A 21136-nucleotide genomic window follows, 5' to 3' on the forward strand; every position below is an offset into this window, starting at 1 on the left:
TTGTTGTTTTCTTTGCATTCGTGTAATTATTAATCTTCTTGAGGCTAAATGAAAGATGCCCAGGGTGGATTTAAAGGGGCAGCTTTCGGAGGCGCTTGTTGTTGGGTGGTCATACTTTCACAGAGGATTTTCGGTCTTCTTTCCTCGAAAAAATGGGACCCAGTTTGGTTTTCCCATGGAAAATTTCCCACTTGCGACAAGGGGTACAGTTGCCCTCTAGACCAACCCATTAAATGCACCCTAAGTAGCTGTTTGTTGCACTGTATATGTTCAACCAGAGAACTGAGCAGTAGAGCCTAGTGCTAAGCAGAAAATATTAAGAAGACTTGCCATTTTTAGGGTAACTATTCACCTTTTTTGATTGATGCTCCTTTAATGACTCTGCAACGTTTGTTGCATTTTGAGGAATTCTAATTAACATAGCTTGTTGCAAAAGGATGGAGATAAATTTTTTGCTGTCACTGTGACTTAAATTTTCAGTGAATGTTAAAGCTTTGGTACTAGTTTTTCACTTGTGTGACTTGCCCATGCTACACAGCTTGTTGGAAAGTCTTCACTTACAAAAACACTGCTGCAGATTCATGTTGCTGCCTTCTGTGCATGCTGTTGCATCTAGTACTTGTTTTTCATGCAAGCCTAACAATAATTAGTGAATTCCAATTTGAAAAATGACAGCGTGAATTTAAAGCTAGTAAAAGTGGGAAGCATAACTTGTCAAATCACTAGTGTAGCTTCCCATAGCATTTGGTACTTTCAGCATCATCAACCTCATGTGCCGCCACCTCTTGGTTGTGTTGGCTTTTCAAGGAAACCATTGATCGTTAAATTCATGTTCAGAAGTAATTGCAATGTTGAGCGTCTTTTGACATCTTAAATTGATCTATGTTATCTTCCATACCAAAAGTGTAATTTTCCTGTGAGGAAAATTACACAAAATTACACTCTAACAGGAGTGTTGCAGGTACTTTTAGGTGACAAGAGGCATGGTAGCCCAGGAAGCTGCAGTCTGGACAGAATACATGTTCCTAAATGAAGGTCGCTTCTTGTGTTGGTGCAGTACGGCAGGCACGCAACCTGATCCCGATGGACCCCAATGGCCTTTCGGACCCCTACGTAAAGCTCAAGCTGATTCCTGACTTGGGGGACTCGGCCAAGCGAAAGACCAAGACCATCAAGGCCTGCCTGAACCCAGAGTGGAATGAAACACTCACATTGTGAGCAACAGCCCCTCTGATTGCAATCTTTGAGCGCTGTGGTGCTCTATAGTAGGATACAACTTAAAAAAAAAACAGCAGTTGCTAGCACTGGGCCGCGGTCCGCGGCGTCCTGTATTACTCCGCTGGCCTATCGCAACGGTAAATGAAACCAGATTTTTAATGCTTGACTATATCAAACAATCACGGGTCAAAATCCTAGAGCGTATAATTTTTTTCTTGTGACAAGCTTCTGGTTTAGTTAACAAGAAATGTTTAAGCAGCAGACTACTTTTTTGTCGTGGAGGAATTCGGTGCGTGGAGGCTGGATGTGGCTGGAGCTTCGCTGCAGACTTAAGTTGTATCCGACTACAGTGAATGGAAATGCCAGTCTTAGCTGCCTTGGCAAGGAGCTTGCAGCACGCAGTTTGTGGCAGTTTGCAATTTGCAATTGGTGGCAGGTAGCATGTGGCAGGTAGCCTGTGGCAGGTAGCCAGTGGCAGGTAGCCTGTGGCAGGTAGCCTGTGGCAGGTAGCCTGTGGCAGGTAGCCTGTGGCTGATAGCCTGTGGCAGGTAACTGGTGGCAGGTAGCCTGTGGCCAATAGCCTGTAGCAGGTAGCCTGTGGCAGGTAGCCTGTGGCTGATAGCCTGTGGCAGGTAGTAGCCTGTGGCAGGTAACTGGTGGCAGGTAGCCTGTGGCCAATAGCCTGTAGCAGGTAGTAGCCTGTGGCAGGTAACTGGTGGCAGGTAGCCTGTGGCCAATAGCCTGTGGCAGGTAGACCTGTGGCCAATAGCCTGTGGCCAATAGCCTGTAGCAGGTAGTAGCCTGTGGCAGGTAGTAGCCTGTGGCAGGTAACTGGTGGCAGGTAGCCTGTGGCCAATAGCCTGTAGCAGGTAGTAGCCTGTGGCAGGTAACTGGTGGCAGGTAGCCTGTGGCCAATAGCCTGTAGCAGGTAGTAGCCTGTGGCAGGTAACTGGTGGCAGGTAGCCTGTGGCCAATAGCCTGTAGCAGGTAGTAGCCTGTGGCAGGTAACTGGTGGCAGGTAGCCTGTGGCCAATAGCCTGTAGCAGGTAGTAGCCTGCGGCAGGTAGTAGCCTGTGGCAGGTAGTAGCCTGTGGCCAATAGCCTGTAGCAGGTAGTAGCCTGTGGCAGGTAACTGGTGGCAGGTAGCCTGTGGCCAATAGCCTGTGGCCAATAGCCTGTAGCAGGTAGTAGCCTGTGGCAGGTAACTGGTGGCAGGTAGCCTGTGGCAGGTAGTAGCCTGTGGCAGGTAACTGGTGGCAGGTAGCCTGTGGCCAATAGCTTGCGGCAGGTAGTAGCCTGTGGCAGGTAGCCTGTGGCCAATAGCCTGTAGCAGGTAGTATCCTGTGGCAGGTAACTGGTGGCAGGTAGCCTGTGGCCAATAGCCTGTGGCCAATAGCCTGTAGCAGGTAGTAGCCTGCGGCAGGTAGTAGCCTGTGGCAGGTAGTAGTAGCCTGTGGCAGGTAACTGGTGGCAGGTAGCCTGTGGCCAATAGCCTGTAGCAGGTAGTAGCCTGCGGCAGGTAGTAGCCTGCGGCAGGTAGTAGCCTGTGGCAGGTAACCGGTGGCAGGTAGCCTGCGGCTTGCAACAGAGGCTCTGTCACAGTGGCCACATTTTAATGAAGGTGGAATGCAAACGTGCCTGTGGGCTGTGAGATGTTAGTGCACGTTAAAGAAACCCGGGTGGTCCAAAATTATTCCGGACCCTCCACTAAGGCATCCGCCTCTTAGCCATGTTTTGCTTTGCTCCAAAACGCTAAGTCCTTCGTACCAGATACCACTTTTTTTTTGTTGGTTTAATGTGGGAGCTAAGCAACTGTTCTCACACCTTCTATGGCATGCTGCAGTTAAATTTGAATTTCAGCTAGTGCTGCTGAGCCTATCAAATGATCCTGGGAAGTAGCTGGAAATGATTTCACGAAGTAAGGCAACAGAATTTTGCATTTAACGTTGGTCAGAATGACGCGCGCATTATTTTTTATGGTATACGAAATTTTGAGGAAAAGTTGGGTGAGCAAGATCAATTCGTGGATGCAAAGTAAGAGCAGAGGTGAATTTTACTTCGGGGACGTACTTGGCACTAGTACAGAGCAAAACATGACTACTAGCACAAGCGACATACTCCTGGCGATTGCACTGTCTGCGGTCTTGTGTAACTGTTTTCCTTGAACTTCCCAGTTAGCGAACCGTCTTTTGCTCACCATATTTGCAAATTTTTGCTGCCGTAGTGACCTAAAGCCTGTTGACAAGGACCGGCGGCTGCTCATTGAGCTCTGGGACTGGGACCGGACGTCGCGCAATGACTTCATGGGCTCGCTGTCATTCGGCATCTCGGAGATCCTCAAGGCACCAGCGGAGGGCTGGTTCAAGCTGCTAACAGCCGAGGAGGGCGAGTTCTACAATGTGCCCGTGCCTCCCGAGGACCCCGCGCTGGCAGCCACCCATCACCACGCGCCGGCCAGGGTGCGGCCAACGCCACAGGCATCGTCTGACCTCATCCCACACAACATGGGCAAGCAGGTAAAAAGAAAAGGCTGATCAATTTCATCACTAGAGAAAGAGAGAGCGCCAACCAAATATGGGAACCTTTTACGCTAGCTATGCCTCGCCACGGTGGCTCAGTGGTTACGGCGCTCGGCTGCTGACCCGAAAGACGCAAGTTCGATCCCGGCCGTGGCGGCCGAATTTCGATGGAGGCGAAATTCTAGAGGCCCGTGTACTGTGCGTTGTGAGTGCACGTCAAAGAACCCCAGGTGGTCGCAGTGCATATTGAAGGCCCACAGGTGGTCAGAATTAGCCCCTAGCTCTCCACTATTTCGCTTCTCATATCCCATGTGCAACTTTGGGGTGTTAAGCTATGCATGCCTTAACGTAAGCCCAGAGATTCTTACACGGAGCCTGAAATTTTGAAGTCGACTAAGCTTTATCACGGTGTGACTATAAACAAGAAAGAACTAGGTTTAAATAGACTGTGAGGACAAATACTAGTCTAAAGAGACTGCTGTCAACAAAACAGAACTTTTATAAGCTAGGAAAAGACCAAAACATCAAATACAGGTGTAGCCATCGATGGCCAATTTCACACATAAATTGCGTGCATCAACACCAGGTTTTGTGGCACAGATCCCAGGGACTATGCTGCACTTTCATTCGCTTCACAACAGTGCAACCAAACCTTCTTTGAATGGACATTTAAATTAAGTGGGGGCTAGAATTTCTAACTGCAATTTTCACAGCCATAAATTGGTTTTTGGGTGCCCGGCAAGCGTTACTGCATCCAGAAAGAGCCAGAGGTTTCATTTTTACTATGAACCGAAATTAGATGGAGTTGTCTTCTTTGTTCCTTCAAAGTATGCTTAAGATCAGTGACTACCAAGTCACTGATCTTAAGCGTTGGGCACAGGCTGAGAGGAGTGTTCAGTAGAGCAATTAACACTTGCCAGCATCTGTTCAGAACATTGATTACTGTGATAGCGGTGTTAATGATCACTTGTGACTATGTTTTGATCAGAGCTACTTTTTTGGTGGGTACGTATTAAAGGGGCTCCACCATACCTCATCGTGCAGAGTCGATCACCCTTGTCTAGAGCGCTCGAGCGGTGCCATTCGGTGGAAATAGTGCGAAATTCTAAAGAAGGCATTGACTTTCACTGATAATACTTGCGCTGCGGAAAAGCCTAACAGACATGTGCACCACACAGGCACCAGCGCCTTAACCCCAGCAAAGCAGCTGCGATAAGATTTAACTTCATTGGCTCCCCAGCACACCGCTCGAGCACTCTTGACAAGAGTGATCGACTGTGTACTACGCTGATTGTTTTGAGATCCCCTTGACTGCAGCAAATTATACTGTCACGTAGTGGTGACTGCAGTACGGCGAACAGGAAAACAGCGAGAACGTCTTCGAAACGAAACTCTTTATTCGGGCTGACTTGCACCTGCGAAGAAATGAATCACTCGGCGGCGGCGTAGCAACAAGCGTGCTCGGCGGTCGTCGAACAGAATGCCCGCCACTGTTGGCCATGCTCTTTTTAAAGCTGATAGCGAACATTCGTGATAAAGCTTGGGAACTTACTAGAACATTCTGGCACAAAGTAGAATCGGCTCCGCCTGGATGCGATCAATCGAGATAGTTCTAGGCGCGTCTTGGGTCACAAACGAAGCAATAAAGCGGCGTGCCGGCAGCCTTGCATGAACAAATAAACACAACAAACAAACGCTACAAGGATTCGTGGCAATACGGTACCGCTTCTTTGCACAGGATGTCATCCGGGCGTCAGACTTCAATTTCCTGCTCGTTCTCGGCAAGGGCAGCTTTGGCAAGGTGCTGCTGGCCGAGCGGCGAGGCACCGACGAGCTGTACGCGGTCAAGGTGCTCAAAAAGGACGTCATCATCCAGGATGACGACGTCGAGTGCGCCATGGTGGAGAAGCGGGTGTTGGCGCTGGCCGCCAAACCGCCCTTCCTGGTGCAGCTGCACTCGTGCTTCCAGACCATGGAGCGGCTGTACTTTGTGATGGAGTACGTCAACGGCGGCGACCTCATGTTCCAGATCCAGCAGTGCGGCAAGTTCAAGGAGCCCGTGGCCGTCTTCTATGCGGCCGAGATTGCCGTCGGCCTGTTCTTCCTGCACGCTCGGTCCATCGTCTACCGGGACCTGAAGCTGGACAACATTCTTCTGGACCAGGATGGCCACATCAAGATTGCCGACTTTGGCATGTGCAAAGAGGGCATCCAGGGGGACAAGACCACCAAGACCTTCTGCGGCACGCCCGACTACATTGCGCCTGAGGTCAGTGAAAAACTTCGCAGTGCCCGGTTCTGCAACGAGACTTGTTAGGGTAGAAAGACAGGCAAATTGGTCCTGGTAATTCAAATACATTTTGTCAGCGCAAAATTAGACGGGACGTAGGAAAGAGAAGACTCAGTATGAAGGTTGTCCTGTTTGTGTCTCTTTCCTATGTCATGTGTAACTATTCTCTGAAAACTGCGTTCAGACTGCAAAGAGGCTTGTGGGTGGACGAGATTGTTTAATGGCTGTACATTTAGTGCAGCAGTTGTGAATCTGTTATCCTTGTGAAACCTCAACAGCTTAACTTTTTCATTACCACGAAAAATACTGATTTTAAGTGTTTTAAATTAAAAATTATTTCTTCAAGAAATTACAAATGCACTGCCCATTGCAAGGCATCAAACTGTAGCTTACTGGTTATACTTCACGAAAAAAATGCCAGAGCTGTGTGTGCAAAATTTTTCTCAATATTATTGGTTAAGTGTGCTGGTAACACAAAAAAACAATACTACATGCAAAACAAAAATAAGCAGCTGCGCTGATTCAGAAGTTGATTGCAAAAAAATTTAAATACTGTGTGCAAAACATTGCACATGTTCTTAGCTACCAGTCTTATCATTTCCAGCTGCATACACAATATGCCGCACTTTCCGTGGCTTTTTAAGTTGGGGAATATGACTACTGTGCTACTAGAGAAAGCAGTCATGGAGTGGAGATAGATTTGGAATGTGCTGCACATTGCCCTAGTTACGAGTTCCATTCGTGTTTTTAATGGCAGAGCTTGCAGTTCCTCTTTTTCTTCATTTTTTTTTTAATTGGTAGTGAATGGCTTCTATGGGTGAAATGGTGGTTTGGCCTTCCTTGACATCATAATCAAAATTCTGCTGGCGCATTTGGTGAAAATATTTTAGCAATGTGTTGCAAAGACTCTGAAGCACCAAATAAAACCACTCTCATCATTTAAGCTGCCGTGGTGGCTCAGTGGTTATGGTGCTCTGCTGCTGACCAGGATGACACTGATTCGATCCCGTTTGCGGCGGCTGTATTTTGATGAAGGCGAAATGCCAGGTACCCGCACGATGTCAGTGCACATTAAAGAACCTCAGATGGTCAAATTTATCTGGAGTCCTCTACTAAGGCATCCCTCATAGCCTGAGTCATTTTGGGATGTTGAACTCCATAAACCAAACCAAACTCTCATCATTTACAAATTTACAAACCAAATGCAGTACATAAAATACGATATGAACCGTAAAACTAGACACGTGTGAGCACGCGCTGAAGTTCTGGGCCTCTGAGATGAAGTCTCGGTATCGAAACTGAAATCCGATCATTTTACATCATTGTCTAACCCACCACTGCTGCTCTAAAAAAAAAAAAAAAGAAAGACTGCATCAGAACCGACTAAAGTCGCCTTTGTCATGATCACTGATTGGCTGACTACATCTGGTCAGTTTCATTTTTCATGTCTCTTCCTCCTCATGGTAGAAAATGAAAAAACAAAAGTGAAACCAAAAGAGTTGGTGTTATTGAAGCAAACTAGATGGCGCAGCTTGTCCAGGAATGCAGACTTGAATTTTTGGCGGCAGTTTTAAAATGTCGGTCATATGCGACTGACAGCCTATGGTGTGGCAGCAAGAGAGTTAAAAGGTGCTAAGGAAGCCCACATGTTCTTGTCTTCGTCCCTTCCTGCCTAGCATGTAGGCGAAAATGGGCATGAAGACGCACTGACTCTGCATGTTCATGCATGTGTGTGTGTGTGTGTGTGTGAAGCACATTCTAGTGCTTTGCTCGCACAGCTGTTTGGTGCTGTTGTTGCCCTCTCTGGCCTGTAATGCTTTTGTCAGTGAAGCTGTGCAAAGGGCCACTGAAAGGCTTCCTTAAAAGGTTGTTCGAAGTTGGCTATAAAATGCATGCATTTATAAGAGGAAGCATAAGAGGGTTCCCACACAGCTTCCACCCTCGCCGTTCGATGACATTCTACGTCACATCAGCGGTAACTCAGGACGTGCTACGTCCGCCGCTTAAGAACGTGGGTGGCGCTGATGAACACTCCCAAGGTTAGGTTATTTTGTAAACATAAATACCCCCGAAAGCAGAAGGTTTGACAGCCGTCGCCGTAACTCAGCGGTAGAGCACCGGACGCATAATTCGGAGGTCGTGGGTTCAGATCCCACCGGCGGCATGTCGTTGTTTTTTCTTCTGCTTTTCTAATCAATTAGCTTTAAGCGATAACATATTCAGTAATATTCTAAATTGATCAACACCACAAAATAAATAAATAAATTAAAAAATCCCCTGTGCCCCTTGGTTTCTGTGGCTTTTCTCATATTTATAACGAGCCCCTCATTCCCCTTTCCTCGTATGCATTTATAAGAGTACAGGCCACCGGGTGTTCATGCCGCATACGAGACCTCAAAAGTGGTCGGATAGTTTGGGATTCATTTTTAAACATGCCCACTTTCGCACATCGCAGCGACCAGTGGAGCCGGGCTTTCATGCAAAACCTGGCACATGACCCCATCCCCCATGGAATTCCCGCACACGTCAGTAGCCGGCTGAGGTAGTAGAGGGTCCGATTGGGTGTAGCCGGTGGAGGAGTTTTGACATTTCAGCGTGCGCAAAAATTTATAGGAGAGGGAAAGGCGCAAAGATGCGAAAATTCAAATTTTGACTAAAGATTACTCAGCTTCCGCAAAATACATAAAAAAAATTTTTTTGTGAAGTGGCACCCTTTAACATCCTAGACATAACGCAACTCTATTGAGAGCCCCTTTCAAAACCCCTTGAAGAGATAAAATTAGTGGATGCAATAAGCAAAGCTAGACTCATTACCTTTTGGGAGCACTGCCAGCATTTTTTCTATGTAAGAAGGTGAATGGTTTGTTGAGAAAATTGCGAGTCAATTCCTCAGTTTCCTCCCTCCTTTTACAACCCTACAGAAGGGCAGTGGTGTTGCATCATTTTTATGACGTCATTCCTCTGGCGAATCGCACAAATCTGCTAATTTGTCGGCCAATCAGAGAAAGCGTGGGAAAGCAAATCTGCTTTTCTTGCCAGCCACGCGGGCCTTCGTTACAATATTTATCAATAGATGGCGCCACCATACTGTTTGCCCATCGGGTGGGAACCTTGAGATCCTTGCCCAGCCAAGGATGGCTGCTGAGGTTTCCGACCCTCTTTAAAGCTTCTACCATAAGTCATTTCTAAAATTTTGTCTTATATTTTTACTATGCTGCACGAATTAACTTTTTAGGCCCTTTACACCTCCGTTCATTTAGACTTTTGTATAACATCCTATATAAAACAACTTTTATACCCTGAGCTTGGCACATGATAGCCTTAGTCGCTTATGCGCCATTAAACCCAACACAACACAACAACAACAACAACATACTGTTTGCCATTACGGCCAGTTTTTCACCTTTCATGCCGATGGTGGCTTCACCTAGCGGGTCTTGCTACAGCAGCTGTCGTGTGGAGGTGTGGACCGGGTCACCCACTGCTTGTGGCTGCCGTGCAGATCATCCTGTACCAGCCGTACGGGAAGTCTGTGGACTGGTGGGCGTACGGGGTGCTGCTGTACGAGATGCTGGTGGGCCAGCCGCCCTTCGACGGGGAGGATGAGGAGGAGCTGTTTGCCTCCATCACGGACCACAACGTCTCCTACCCCAAGGCCCTCTCCAAGGAGGCCAAGGAGGCCTGCAAAGGGGTTGGGACTCTTTTCCACATTCCGCTGTGACCATAGCTGTAAGCTTTCCTTAAAGGGCTACTGAAGTGGTTTTAGAATTCCATGGGTTTAAGGTGGCCGAATGTGCGAAACGTGCAGGTAAAGCCTGCGAAATCGTTTTGCTCTAGTTTATTTATTTATTAATTATTTATTTATTTATTATTCCTCAAAGGTCCCTTTCGGGACATTAGAATCAGAATCAGAATCAGAATTTTTTTATTAGTCAATCATTTGAGCAGTGTACAATGATATGCAGAAGGAGGTCCCATAGTCGAATGACTGAAAGGGGTGGGGATAACACGGCAAAAAAATATTATACATTAATAAGAAAATTGACAAAAATTACGTTGATGACTATGCTTCCTCGATAGTGGTCTTGAAGAGTCGATGAATCATGATGGTGGCCACTTCAGCAGGGAGGTCATTCCAGTCACGGGCAGTCTTTAAGAAAAATGATTGCTGGAATGTGGTGGTATGTGCACGTTCAGGGTAAACAGCGTTCGAGTGGTTGTGGCGGGAAATGCGAAATTTGAAATGGTATAGTATTTGAAATGGTGGCGTAATCGCCGAATAAAGCCGTCGTCGGCGTTCAGGCTTCTCTGAAGTGCACAGTGACGAGCAGAGGCCCCGATAATGACGTCGCGTATGACGGCAGTACGTTTCCAGCGAATAAACGCTTATTCCATGAAAGAAAACCGACGCCATCGAAGGTGAAGCTCACGATGCATTGTTTGGCGCCATCTGACGACACACAGCAGCATGCAGGCGTAAGCAGCGGGCATCTGAAATTTCGGCAGCAATCACGTCCCTGCCGAGTTTCCCCGCACTCCTCCAACGCAGTGAGAAGAAGCCTAAACATCGTGGCGGTTCTAATCGATGATTGCAACACCATTTTAAATGCTAGAGCAAAAATACTTTTCATGCTTTGTCAAGATGCTTGATAGATTGGAATTCTTGAATAACCTCGAATTCTCAAAAAACAGTTTCAGCTTCCCTTTAACCTTTTCAGCCGCCATGCTTTGTTTTGACTTAAATCAATTATCTTTTTTCACCTAATTAGTATATTCAGGCCTCAAGACAGAGAATTTGTTAGTTTGCGAACGTGAAAGACCAGCAGGTAAGTTTTTACAACGATGTGGAGAATTCCGTACAAAGTGTCAGATTTCTTATAAGTAGTGCCTTAGAAATGTTCTCATGTGTCAGATGAGAACCCTAGGTATCATGGAATCACTTTGCGTTTCAGAGATGCACATTACACTCGAAACTGAGGAAAAACAATCGATGTTTTCACTCGCGGCAAAATCTGTCTGCACAAAAACGGCAGACAAAGTGCTACCTAGCTCACTGGTCTGTGAAATTTACTTACTGCGTTCGCTACATGGTACAGAAAAACAACTTATTTGCAACAAGAAGGGTGCTCAGTTTGACTGAAATAATGAAATCACTGCTAAGTGCACCAGTTTCTCTGAAAAAGCTGCAAGTTTGCCACGTACTTAATTGTGTACGAAGCGCCTGAAAGGGTTAAAGGACTATAGACACCTCATTTTGGCTGCTTGTTTTCTTCCTTCTAGTGATGCACAAGACATTGTAATACATGGATCACCGTGTGGTAGTCCCTAAGACCACTAAATAATTTACAATTTAATTTGTTTTCAAATGCTGTTTCCTTTTTCTTAGTTTCATCAACCGAAAGGCGGCTGTGATGTGTAAGAAGTGTTTAGGTCATGTGAGGCTTGAAAAAACCTTCAATATAACCACTGATATCTCATTTGTTGGCGTTCCAGCTCTTGAAGCAGGTTGGCTTAAGCATTGTAGTGAATTAAAACTATGTGTCTGTGATTATGTTGGAGTATTTTTTTCATGCCTTATGTGACCAGAACACTTCTTCCATGGCACAACTTTCATTTGGTTGATCAAAATGGAACTGGATTCGAGAAGGCGTTCAATTATAAATTATCTAACAGTCATAGGGGAATACTATGGGGAGGATACATATTCTAACGCCTAACATGTGATTTGAAAGTAAAACACGCAACAATAATTTGGTGTCTATGCTCCTTTAAAAACCAATTGAAAGATTTCGCTTTGGCTAGAAAGGTATTGAAGGGACGCCAAAGACAACCTTATCCAATTTTTGCTTTTATAGTCGAGCCCACTTTTAACAACTGACGGTCATGCTGATAGCGTTCGTTTTATCTGGAGTTCGTAGTAAGTGGACTCTCCATATTGCGGCCAAAAATGGTAATTCAGACAACACTGGTGTGCTTTATTTTGTACATTGTGTTATTGCGAGCCTGCTACTCTATCACAATGCCTGCTTCTTCAGTGGAGACCCTTAACGGTGCTTTCTTAGCTCTTCAACGCTGTCACATATTTTTCACAGAGATCCTTGCTGCAGTTAGACGTGATATAACTAACCGCAGTTGTACTGTACACGGTTGCTAGCGAGGTCAGCCTGCTCGTTATCTCATTCTTCAGATTTCAGTAGTTGGGAAGTGTTCGTACTTCGTGTACAGTAGCGTCGTCAGTACATGGTACTGCGATGTCGTCATTACCATCCACGTCAATAATGTCATTCCAGCAGGCGATGCCAGCTCCGACCAGTTGTGCATCAGTGATGCATTGTGAATTGTCCACGTTCATCTCACCATATGGGTTTTACGTAACAGTGTACACAACTCGTTCAGTTGAAAAGCCGTCGGCGTAGTAGTTGAAGTTGAAGTTGATTTTATTTACTCAACAATGAGAGGGAACATAGAGGGGAAAAAAGCTCCATTGAGCATTGAGTAGCAGTTGGCACTGCATGTCTGAAGTCTGAAATAATCGGGGGCTGCACAAAAGTTGCTGCAGAGGTAATGCAGTTCAGGTGTCCACCAAGATAAGTCAGGCTGTTACTGCATCATTTCCTTTCCAAAAAAAAAAAATCAATTTTCAATTTGTCCAGTGGCCAAGGCGTCACGCCGAATGAGCGATGGGGTTCCGTGGACTCCCTGGCAGTGTGCTGCAACACTCTGTCGTGTTGCACTCTTCAAGGCGAAACTTAAAGGGACACTGAGGGGAAATTGAAGTTGGCTTGTATCGGCAGAATACCAGCTCCTGATTACAAAAACGCCACTCATACTGACAACAAAGCTCTCGTAACGTAGAAAAGAGCAAGAACCAAAATACAGGTATCGCCGCCACCGGCCAAACTCGCAAGTACAAGCGTGCTGACGTCATAGGACAAAGCAGTGTTGCTAGAACCAACTCTAGGACCCGAGAAGCCACAAATCACTGAGGTGCAGCCAATGCATGCGCAAATCTCCTTGACGTCGCCAGATGGCGCCACGTGCCCGGCAGTTACACACGCGCCTGAAGCATCGGGACCAATCAGCGTCTGCTCACCGGCGTTAGGCGAGCTCCCGGTATTCCGCTAGCGTTAACCATTAAGGTACACGGTATGCTAAAGGTGTCTATTTGCGAGAACTTCGGTGATGACTTCGAGAACGAGATCCATCGTAACGCTGGCAAAACGCCGGTGCAAACGTAAGCGAAGCGACTGTAGCGATGGCCGCAATAGCCGATAGATGCCTTCAACGTGCGGCCGGCGGTAGCTTTCTTTTCGGCTGCTGCTAGGCCGCACTGCTGGCCGCCAGAAATCACGGAGTCTGCGGTACGTCATGTTGACATCATGTTTCACGTCACTTAGTCCTGTGTCGTCATAGGAGAACCCCAAGTTTGAATCAGAGCGGCGGGAAAAACTTTTTTAACTTCGAATCCAAATTTCTGAGAAATAAACGCATCTTTCGCTGCCGGCCAAGTGGCAACAAAGCCATGACATGCCGAACTATCGGATTTTGCTATAAAAAAAATATTAATAGTGCTCTCCTCACTGTCCCTTTAAGCCCTCTCCAATTTTTTGAATGTGTCATCTGTTGTTCCTGGGCCCATTCAGCTGCCAAGAAATAGCGCAGCGCACTTCTCACACGGGTTAGCACTGCACATGGTATCCAACTGATTGTGTATGCGACTCATGTTACGTGACCAGCTGTGCCAGCATTGCATAGCACTTTGTATCTGAAGTTCTAACATACCTGGTTGATGCAGGCAGAATCGATGCAGGCAAAATCCCATTTGTCCTGAATGCCCTATTAAAAGGACACTGTGACGCTTTTGTTCACTGCCTATGATTCTCATTGAAGGGCACAAGTGCAGGAAGAATTATTTTAATTTGAGCGTGAAATGAAAAGTTATTTTACTTAAAAAATTCTAAAGAAGAGACCTGTAGTAGAGCAGATGTTTGGGAAAGCAAGTTCGTTTTGATTCGTCATCACAAAAACACTGCACACTTTGTCATAAAATAATGAACAAGAACACTGAAAGAAGAAAGAGGGCCAGTGGTTTCTGCTTTATTCCCTTGATTTTTTTTTTTTCAGAATCGCAGAAATCTAGAAATCTAGACCTTACCCATGGCCAGTGGATACAATAAGGAGTCACTCTAAGCAACACTCCCGACCTTATCAGATCATAACAGATAATTCTCTTCAAGGTAGCTACAAACCAGATGACAGAAACCAAATGTAGAGTAGCATGCCAAAAGCCAAAGCCAAACTAGTACATTTTAATTTTAGTACTGGACGTTAAAACCTTAAAATAGTTCACAAGTAAAAATAAAGGAGGAAAAAGATGGTCAGCTTCCTTCGGGTTGGCCACAGGGCCAGGCATGCATTGTTAAAACATGTACAACTGGGAACGATATAATGTTTCTTATGTTGGGAAGTGAGTAGATATCACAAATGGCAGGTTTAGAATGGCTGTTTAGTCTTTCTTTCGCTTTTAATCTGCTGCTTTATGTCAGAGCCATTCTTGTGGAAAATGGATTTGCTTTTATGGTAAATGCTGGTACGTGGTTCCTTGATCAAAACCGTTGTCAAATCCTACCTCTATGCATTTGCGCTGTGCAGTTCCTGACCAAAAACCCAGCACGGCGTTTGGGTTGTGGCCTATCAGGTGAGGAGGATGTCCGGACACACCCGTTCTTCCGCCGCATCGACTGGGACAAGATTGAGAATCGTGAGGTGCAGCCGCCATTCAAGCCCCGCATTGTGAGTACCTGCTGCACTTCTCCTGCCTGTTCTGAAATCGTTTTCCTCTGCAAAGTCTTGCCTTGCTTTAAGGGGCTGGCTGTAGCACTGGTCTTGATGCCCGTTTTCACAAATCTCGATGTCCGTTTTCACGAATCTCGATGTCCGTCTTCACGAATCTCAATGTCCGTCTTCACGAATCTCGATGTCCGTCTTCACGAATCTCGATGTCAGTATTCACGAATCTCGATGTCCGTCTTCACGAATCTCGATGTCTGTCTTCACGAAGAATATAAATGTCTGTCTTCACGAAGAATATAAATGTCTGTCTTCACGAAGAATATAAATGTCCGTCTTCATGAATAAAAATGTTCATCTTCACGAACATGAACTTTGTTTTTACACAAATGTGAATAGCATCTTCACAAGTCTGAATGTCAGTCTTCTTCATGAAATGAAAGTCCGTCTACACGAGTCTGAATATCGTTCTGCATGAAATGAATGTCCATCATCACGAGTCTGAATATTCATTGTCACGAGGGTGAATATCCGTCGTCACGAGTCTGTGTATCCGTCGTCACGAGTCTGATTATCCGTCGTCACGAGTCTGAGTATCTGTCGTCACGAGTCTTGAGTATCCACCTTCACCAATCTGAGTATCCGCCTTCACCAATCTCAGTATCCGCCTTCACCAATCTCAGTATCCGCCTTCACCAATCTGAATATCTGTCTTCAGTTCAAATGTTTGTCTTCTGAAGCTGCAGTAGGTGTCCTCGCACAAAATGCCTATTGCAGTCTCAAGGTTCTGTTCAGTGTACTACCAGACCAGAATGAAAGAGTGTTGAGAGCCAGGACTGTTTCACATTTTCATGCTGACTCGTGTAAATAGGTTTTACATTAGCATTGAGCATTGTTCCTAATGTACTATCAGGGACAAAAGTAACTGACCCCCCCCAGTCCGAGTTTCGAACCACGCTACACTGCATGCAGGATCCATCACCTGATGGTGAACTCCTGGTGTCAAGACAGGCTGCAATGACTTCTGCCAGTCTCGACACCAAGAGTGCACCGCCACTGCACTGGTCTCAACACCAGAAGTGCATCATTAGTTGGCTCCTGCATGCAATGTGGTGCAGTTTCAAACTTAGAGAGGAGGGGGGTCAGTTACTTTTGTCCATGGTATTACCTCCTGTACAATAAATCACATGAAAATGCCGTAGTGTTGATTAGTGACGCAACGAATAATGCATGTTTTTATCGTGTTTCACCCTTATATTCTTCATTCTGGCCTAATGATATATTTTCACAAGATGCGAAAGCGACGTATTCCATAAAAGTGTTCACAAGGTACCTGCCATTGCTGGCATCTTATCAAGTGTTGTCAGTGCAGCACCTTGATGCTGCCATTTTGTGTTTTCAACCTGGGCATTGATGCACGGGTAGCGTGGACGTGCAGTACAGTCATTATCAATGTGATTGTGATCACTTTTGTGTGGCCGACCAAGAGCAGTAAATTTTTCCTGTCATGACGATCACTGACTGCCCTCAAAAGATGGAAGCACAGGTAAGAAGAAAGGAGGGACCAGCTGTACTTGTGTGTTTTGCTCTGCCATCCTGCAAATAACAAATGGAATAGACCACTTTATCAGAGTAGGCCAAGTCTAAAATGATCACTTTCATGTTAATTCTGCTTCTACATTATTGCATTTCTTTGCCCAAAGCAAGTGTTGCATGTCCCAGGACAAAAACTACATGCTGGTGTTACAATAAAAAGATCCATGGGTACCTGGAATGCAAATCTGCGGATGAACTGCCGTCTGGGTTCGCTAAGATGATACCTAAGATCTGGCTACCTGTTTTCATCACTAAGCCAAATGCTGCCAATTTTGAAAAATTCGTGGAAGGGGCTGTAGAATAGAAGAATAGTGAGATTTGCCATGGGTGGTGATCTTTCAAATGCAAATCGCTATGGCTGTCAAAAGCAACATGTTGTTAGTTTTGTGCTGCTTGTAAGAATTTCCTCCATGCAGAAAGTGACAAAAGATGCATAGAAATCAAAACTGTAGTTTTAAGACTACCTGTTAGATGGCATGATGCGCCGAGACCTCTGGGGGTGTTTTGACGAGGGTGACTGAAAGCCTACAAATGTGACTGGAAAGAGTGAAAAATGCTGTTTCTTTTATTCGCAGGCTTTATCATGTTGTGTCAGGCTACTTCTCTGTATAAAGTTTTGGCCTTCTTTGCGATTGGGAGGATACATGGTGAAATCAGTGCTGCGTGGTCTGAAATATTGACCCAAGAGATGCTCCAGTCGCCGACTGCTTTTTCGGACTCGGTGGGACCCGAAAAATAGTCCGAATAATCGAACAATCCTGAAAGCCGTGAACTTAAAAAAATAAACTTTTCTGCGAAGAACCAACTTTCAAAATCTCGAAAATCGCCGCTCCCCATGTTCCGCTTGAAAGCTTTCCTCATGCCCACACCCTATCATATCATGATACCAGATAGTGCGACGCGGCTGCGGTCATGCCGTGAATAAATGCACTCGCTGCGTGAAGCAAGAACAGTCAGTTTGCATGGGGCAATGACGTTTGCGAAGACTGAGAGGTAACCCACTGGAAGACGTGAGACGTCCGAGACCGAGAGGTAACCCACGAGCGCCTTCGAATGCAGTCCCCCCTCCCCCCGTCTGCCGCGTCTGCTGCGTCTGCTGCCCCGCACCGCGGGGTGTGTCGTCCAAGCCACGGCAGATGCTGCAGCTGTCCCGCTGTCCCGTTTTCAATGCGATCGCGCGCTATGGCGTGCCCTTTGTACATAGAGCTATTATACCAACTCCTTTGTAGGCCATCTTGATGGCAATGGAAAGCATCTCATTATCTCGAATGGCAACGATAGAGAACGAATAGCCAAGCCTATCCAAGCCAGTCCGATGGCGCCCGCCAAGCCGATTCCGTTTAAATCCAAGATGGCGCCTTTCACGGTGGCGGTAAACGGGTTGGTAGTGACAGCAATGCCCGCTCGCATCTCTATTAGGCCGAAATAACAAACTTTCGGTTGAAAAACGATCACCGCAATATTGTTGGCATCTGTTTTAGTCCGAAAATTCGAACTTTGAGACTCTGCTAAGTCCGAAATATCGGTCGTGAAAATGTACACGTTCCTATGAGGTACGCGACGGTTCCTCAGCGAAGTCTGAAATATCGCGCTAGTCCGAATTATAGGAGTCCGAAATATCGGTCGGCTACTGTACTTGTTTTATCTCTTGCTTTTCCCTGCAGTCGTGCACTAGCTACAGGGAACAAAAATAGAAGAAGCCTTTGGAGCCGCTTTCTGGCAAGGTGTCCTGAATTAAGAATTTTCTTGTTTCCATACAGTTGTAAAGAGAGAGAGAAAAAAAAGGAAAGACTGGAAGATTAACTTGATCGTTAACAGCTTTTAAGAGTTCTGCAAAGAGTGCCTTTGCAGAAGGGCCATTGACATGGCTGAACACCTCAACTGGTGTGTGCCGGAGCACAAAAAATGAAGCAAGGAATGCAATAGGCCCTCCGATTGATGAAAACTTATTCATGGGCCTTTGTGCTGCAGTGGATGTAGCCGCGGTTGACGATGAGTGGCACTCTACTGGTACGTCGCAACTGGAAGCTTCCACCTTGAGCTTCTAGCAGAAAGATTGGTTATCTTGGTGGTCCTCAGCCATGGCAGATATGCGGGATAGCCAGGGGGTACCCTCACCAATGGACCACCTGGGTGAATCAGGGCGGCACATCTACAGCCGCCACATTTTTGTCTTGGAGAAGCACAGAAATTGGGGCAGCTGTTCAAAATGTTATTAATAGAGCTTTTGATATGGAACTGCAAACTGTTAATATTTGCTGACGTTTCTCTTTTGTAGTAAATATTAGCCCATTCTTGGGTGTCTTTTTGCACATTGGTATCGGCTTACTGCTGATTCAATGGATACAAACTTTCCCCTGGTTTGGCGTTCTTCTTCTTTGGAATGAAATGCTTGGAAAATGGGCTTTTCACCCCGCCTTGAGTAGATAAAAATTGCCTTGTGCCATGGGAAAATCGCCTTGTGCCGTAAAAATTTATGGTCATCACATCATCATGGCAGTTAATAGTGGCAGTGGTGAATACTTCCACATTGGTCTGTACAGTTGGCTCGCTGTTTGTCATGATCTCCGCAGTAAAAGCAATGACCAAGCCCTCATTGTTACCAGCATCACTGTGCTCGGCACATGGCACGTATAGCTAGGTAACAACAGGCTTAAACTTTGTTTGCAGTGGTGGAAAGCTAGATACAGTTAAACCTTGCTAATTCAGAATTGAATCATTGGAATTCCGTTGTGTGTACGAGTGAGTGACTAGTGTGGTAGGGTGTGTGTGTGTGTGTGCTTTGTTTCGTGCCTGTGACCTCCCCCATGTGCTAACAACTTGCCATTGTGTTGCACCAGAGCAGTGCTAGTGCATTCAGTGCAGGCCACTGTTAAGTTGGCAACGTCTAGTTAGGATGGCCTGTTCATGTTCCCATGCAGTTCCAGAGAGTATGATCAGCTCTTGCAAACTCAGTTGCTGTGCAGAGCATCTTTGCAGAGCTTTGTATAGCTCCTGGCAGGGCAAAACAAATCTTTCTGTGTGTTTTCGAGTCACATGTTGCGCATACGGTTGTCACATGCAGAGCGTGCAGCTTCAGTTCGAGTTTATTTTTCAGCCATTTGCTGTCATTCTTGTTGTTTCATCGTGCATTTTTGCACCTCCTTGAACACAGATAAAAAACAGTGCTCCCTTCCTTGTTTGGCATAAAGAATGCATTAGAGTGCGAAACTACCCCATAGACTTATAATCCAGATTAAAGAGTCCCATAACTCTGGCATAACTTGTAATTCTGTCGTGCATTAAAGATTAGAAGTGGAAAGGAGGTGCCATTGCAAGCCTCATTTTTTTTCGGGCAGAGACCAGATGTCTTCTTCGGAAAGAGTCCTAGGGTTTTAAGAAATGTAGGCTGCTTACATGCAATTTCCTGCCGACCTCAGCCTCTTCCTCACTGCTCAGACTATAGCTGAGTTCATCTTGCCTGTCAGGAGTCTATACCGATCCTTACCCCTACAAAGACTGTCGTTGAGGTTGCCAGACATTTGAAAGTTGGCACACTTTCTTTTATTTTAACGATTTCATTGCCTTTACCATTTTGTATACTGTGAATGAACTTTTGAGATCTATCACCATTATTTTCATCACATCTTCAAAAAAACTTGACCTACAGTACATCTTTACATCGTACTGACCTGACTTGACCAGCTGGCAACATTTGCTTGGGTCAACCAAAATGAAAAGAAATAGCCATTGGATATAGCTAGTATTATTGTATATGCCATTCCACTCAAGAAATCAATGTTCTCTTTTGGAAGTTTGGGGCTGAAACACATGTCAATGTAGGATGCAGACATGACATGACAGCAGAGGCTTCACTTTCTAGACAGAGGTTTGCATTTTGCTCATCAAGCAACGAAATTCTATATCATTGTTCGTCACTGTAGGTGACAAATTACTTCAGTTGTAGTAGCACAGGCCAAAGGAGCTTTTCTCTTCTCTCTCAGAAGCTCCAGGAAGACGTAACTGCAATAAACTCGACCACTAACTATCTCACGGTTTAGACAAGAAAAGCATTTATTCTGATTTGCTGGCTCACGGTTTGGGCAATAAAAGCATTTATTCCCACTGCCCGGCATGGGGCATTCTGACCCAGTCGTGTCTTGGTGTCTTGTTATGCCATGTTGTCTGGTGGCCTAACTCCCAGTGTTTAGTGTCTGGCACCCCTGCATGTTGCGGTCACAGCCACATGGCATGTATGTTGCATGCAGTCCTTGAGAACTACAGTTGTCGCACCCAGCAACTGCACGAGCACAGCAAGCACAGCTGGTGTAACACTGCCGTTTATTCCCTTTCATTCTATTCCATTCTTATGATCTGCCACTCCTGTGGGGACATATCCCTTCAGTGGTGGGGTTGTGGTGGTACTTGAACCTGTAATGAATGGATAAGAACGGAATAGAATTGGAATCAAATTGTTTTTCTGGCTGAGGCTGTTGCTACATGCAATACGGGCTGCTCAAGTAGGGCACAGCAATGTTCAGTGGTTGTAACCAGCAAAAAAAAAAAAATGCTGTTTTTGGTTGGAGCATTTAGCCACTAGTAAGCCTATCCCAGCAAACCAAAAACCTTTGAGACGTCTAGCTAGACGTCTCTGAGAGGTTTTTGGTTTGCTGGGATATGATACTCTTTAAAATTTTTCCAACATGTGTTGTCCGGGGTTTAGTCACATAGTGTTAAGCTAAGC

General features: G+C 45.8%; 1 protein-coding gene across 2 annotated transcripts in view; it reads left to right on the plus strand.

Moving 5' to 3' along the window:
* Positions 1 to 21136, plus strand: part of Pkc53E (Protein C kinase 53E) — a 134892-nt gene that overhangs the window by 87831 nt on the left and 25925 nt on the right. For both annotated transcript variants that reach the window (XM_089587054.1, XM_089587053.1), the window contains exons 6-10: positions 1058 to 1214; positions 3443 to 3734; positions 5476 to 6006; positions 9530 to 9718; positions 14680 to 14820. In XM_089587054.1, the coding sequence (XP_089443180.1) occupies positions 1058 to 1214; positions 3443 to 3734; positions 5476 to 6006; positions 9530 to 9718; positions 14680 to 14820 (1310 nt within the window). The remainder of the gene's footprint in view (positions 1 to 1057; positions 1215 to 3442; positions 3735 to 5475; positions 6007 to 9529; positions 9719 to 14679; positions 14821 to 21136) is intronic.

Source organism: Amblyomma mixtum, chromosome 4, assembly GCF_055824585.1.
Source record: "Amblyomma mixtum isolate Tamu chromosome 4, ASM5582458v1, whole genome shotgun sequence".
NCBI lineage: Eukaryota > Metazoa > Arthropoda > Arachnida > Ixodida > Ixodidae > Amblyomma > Amblyomma mixtum.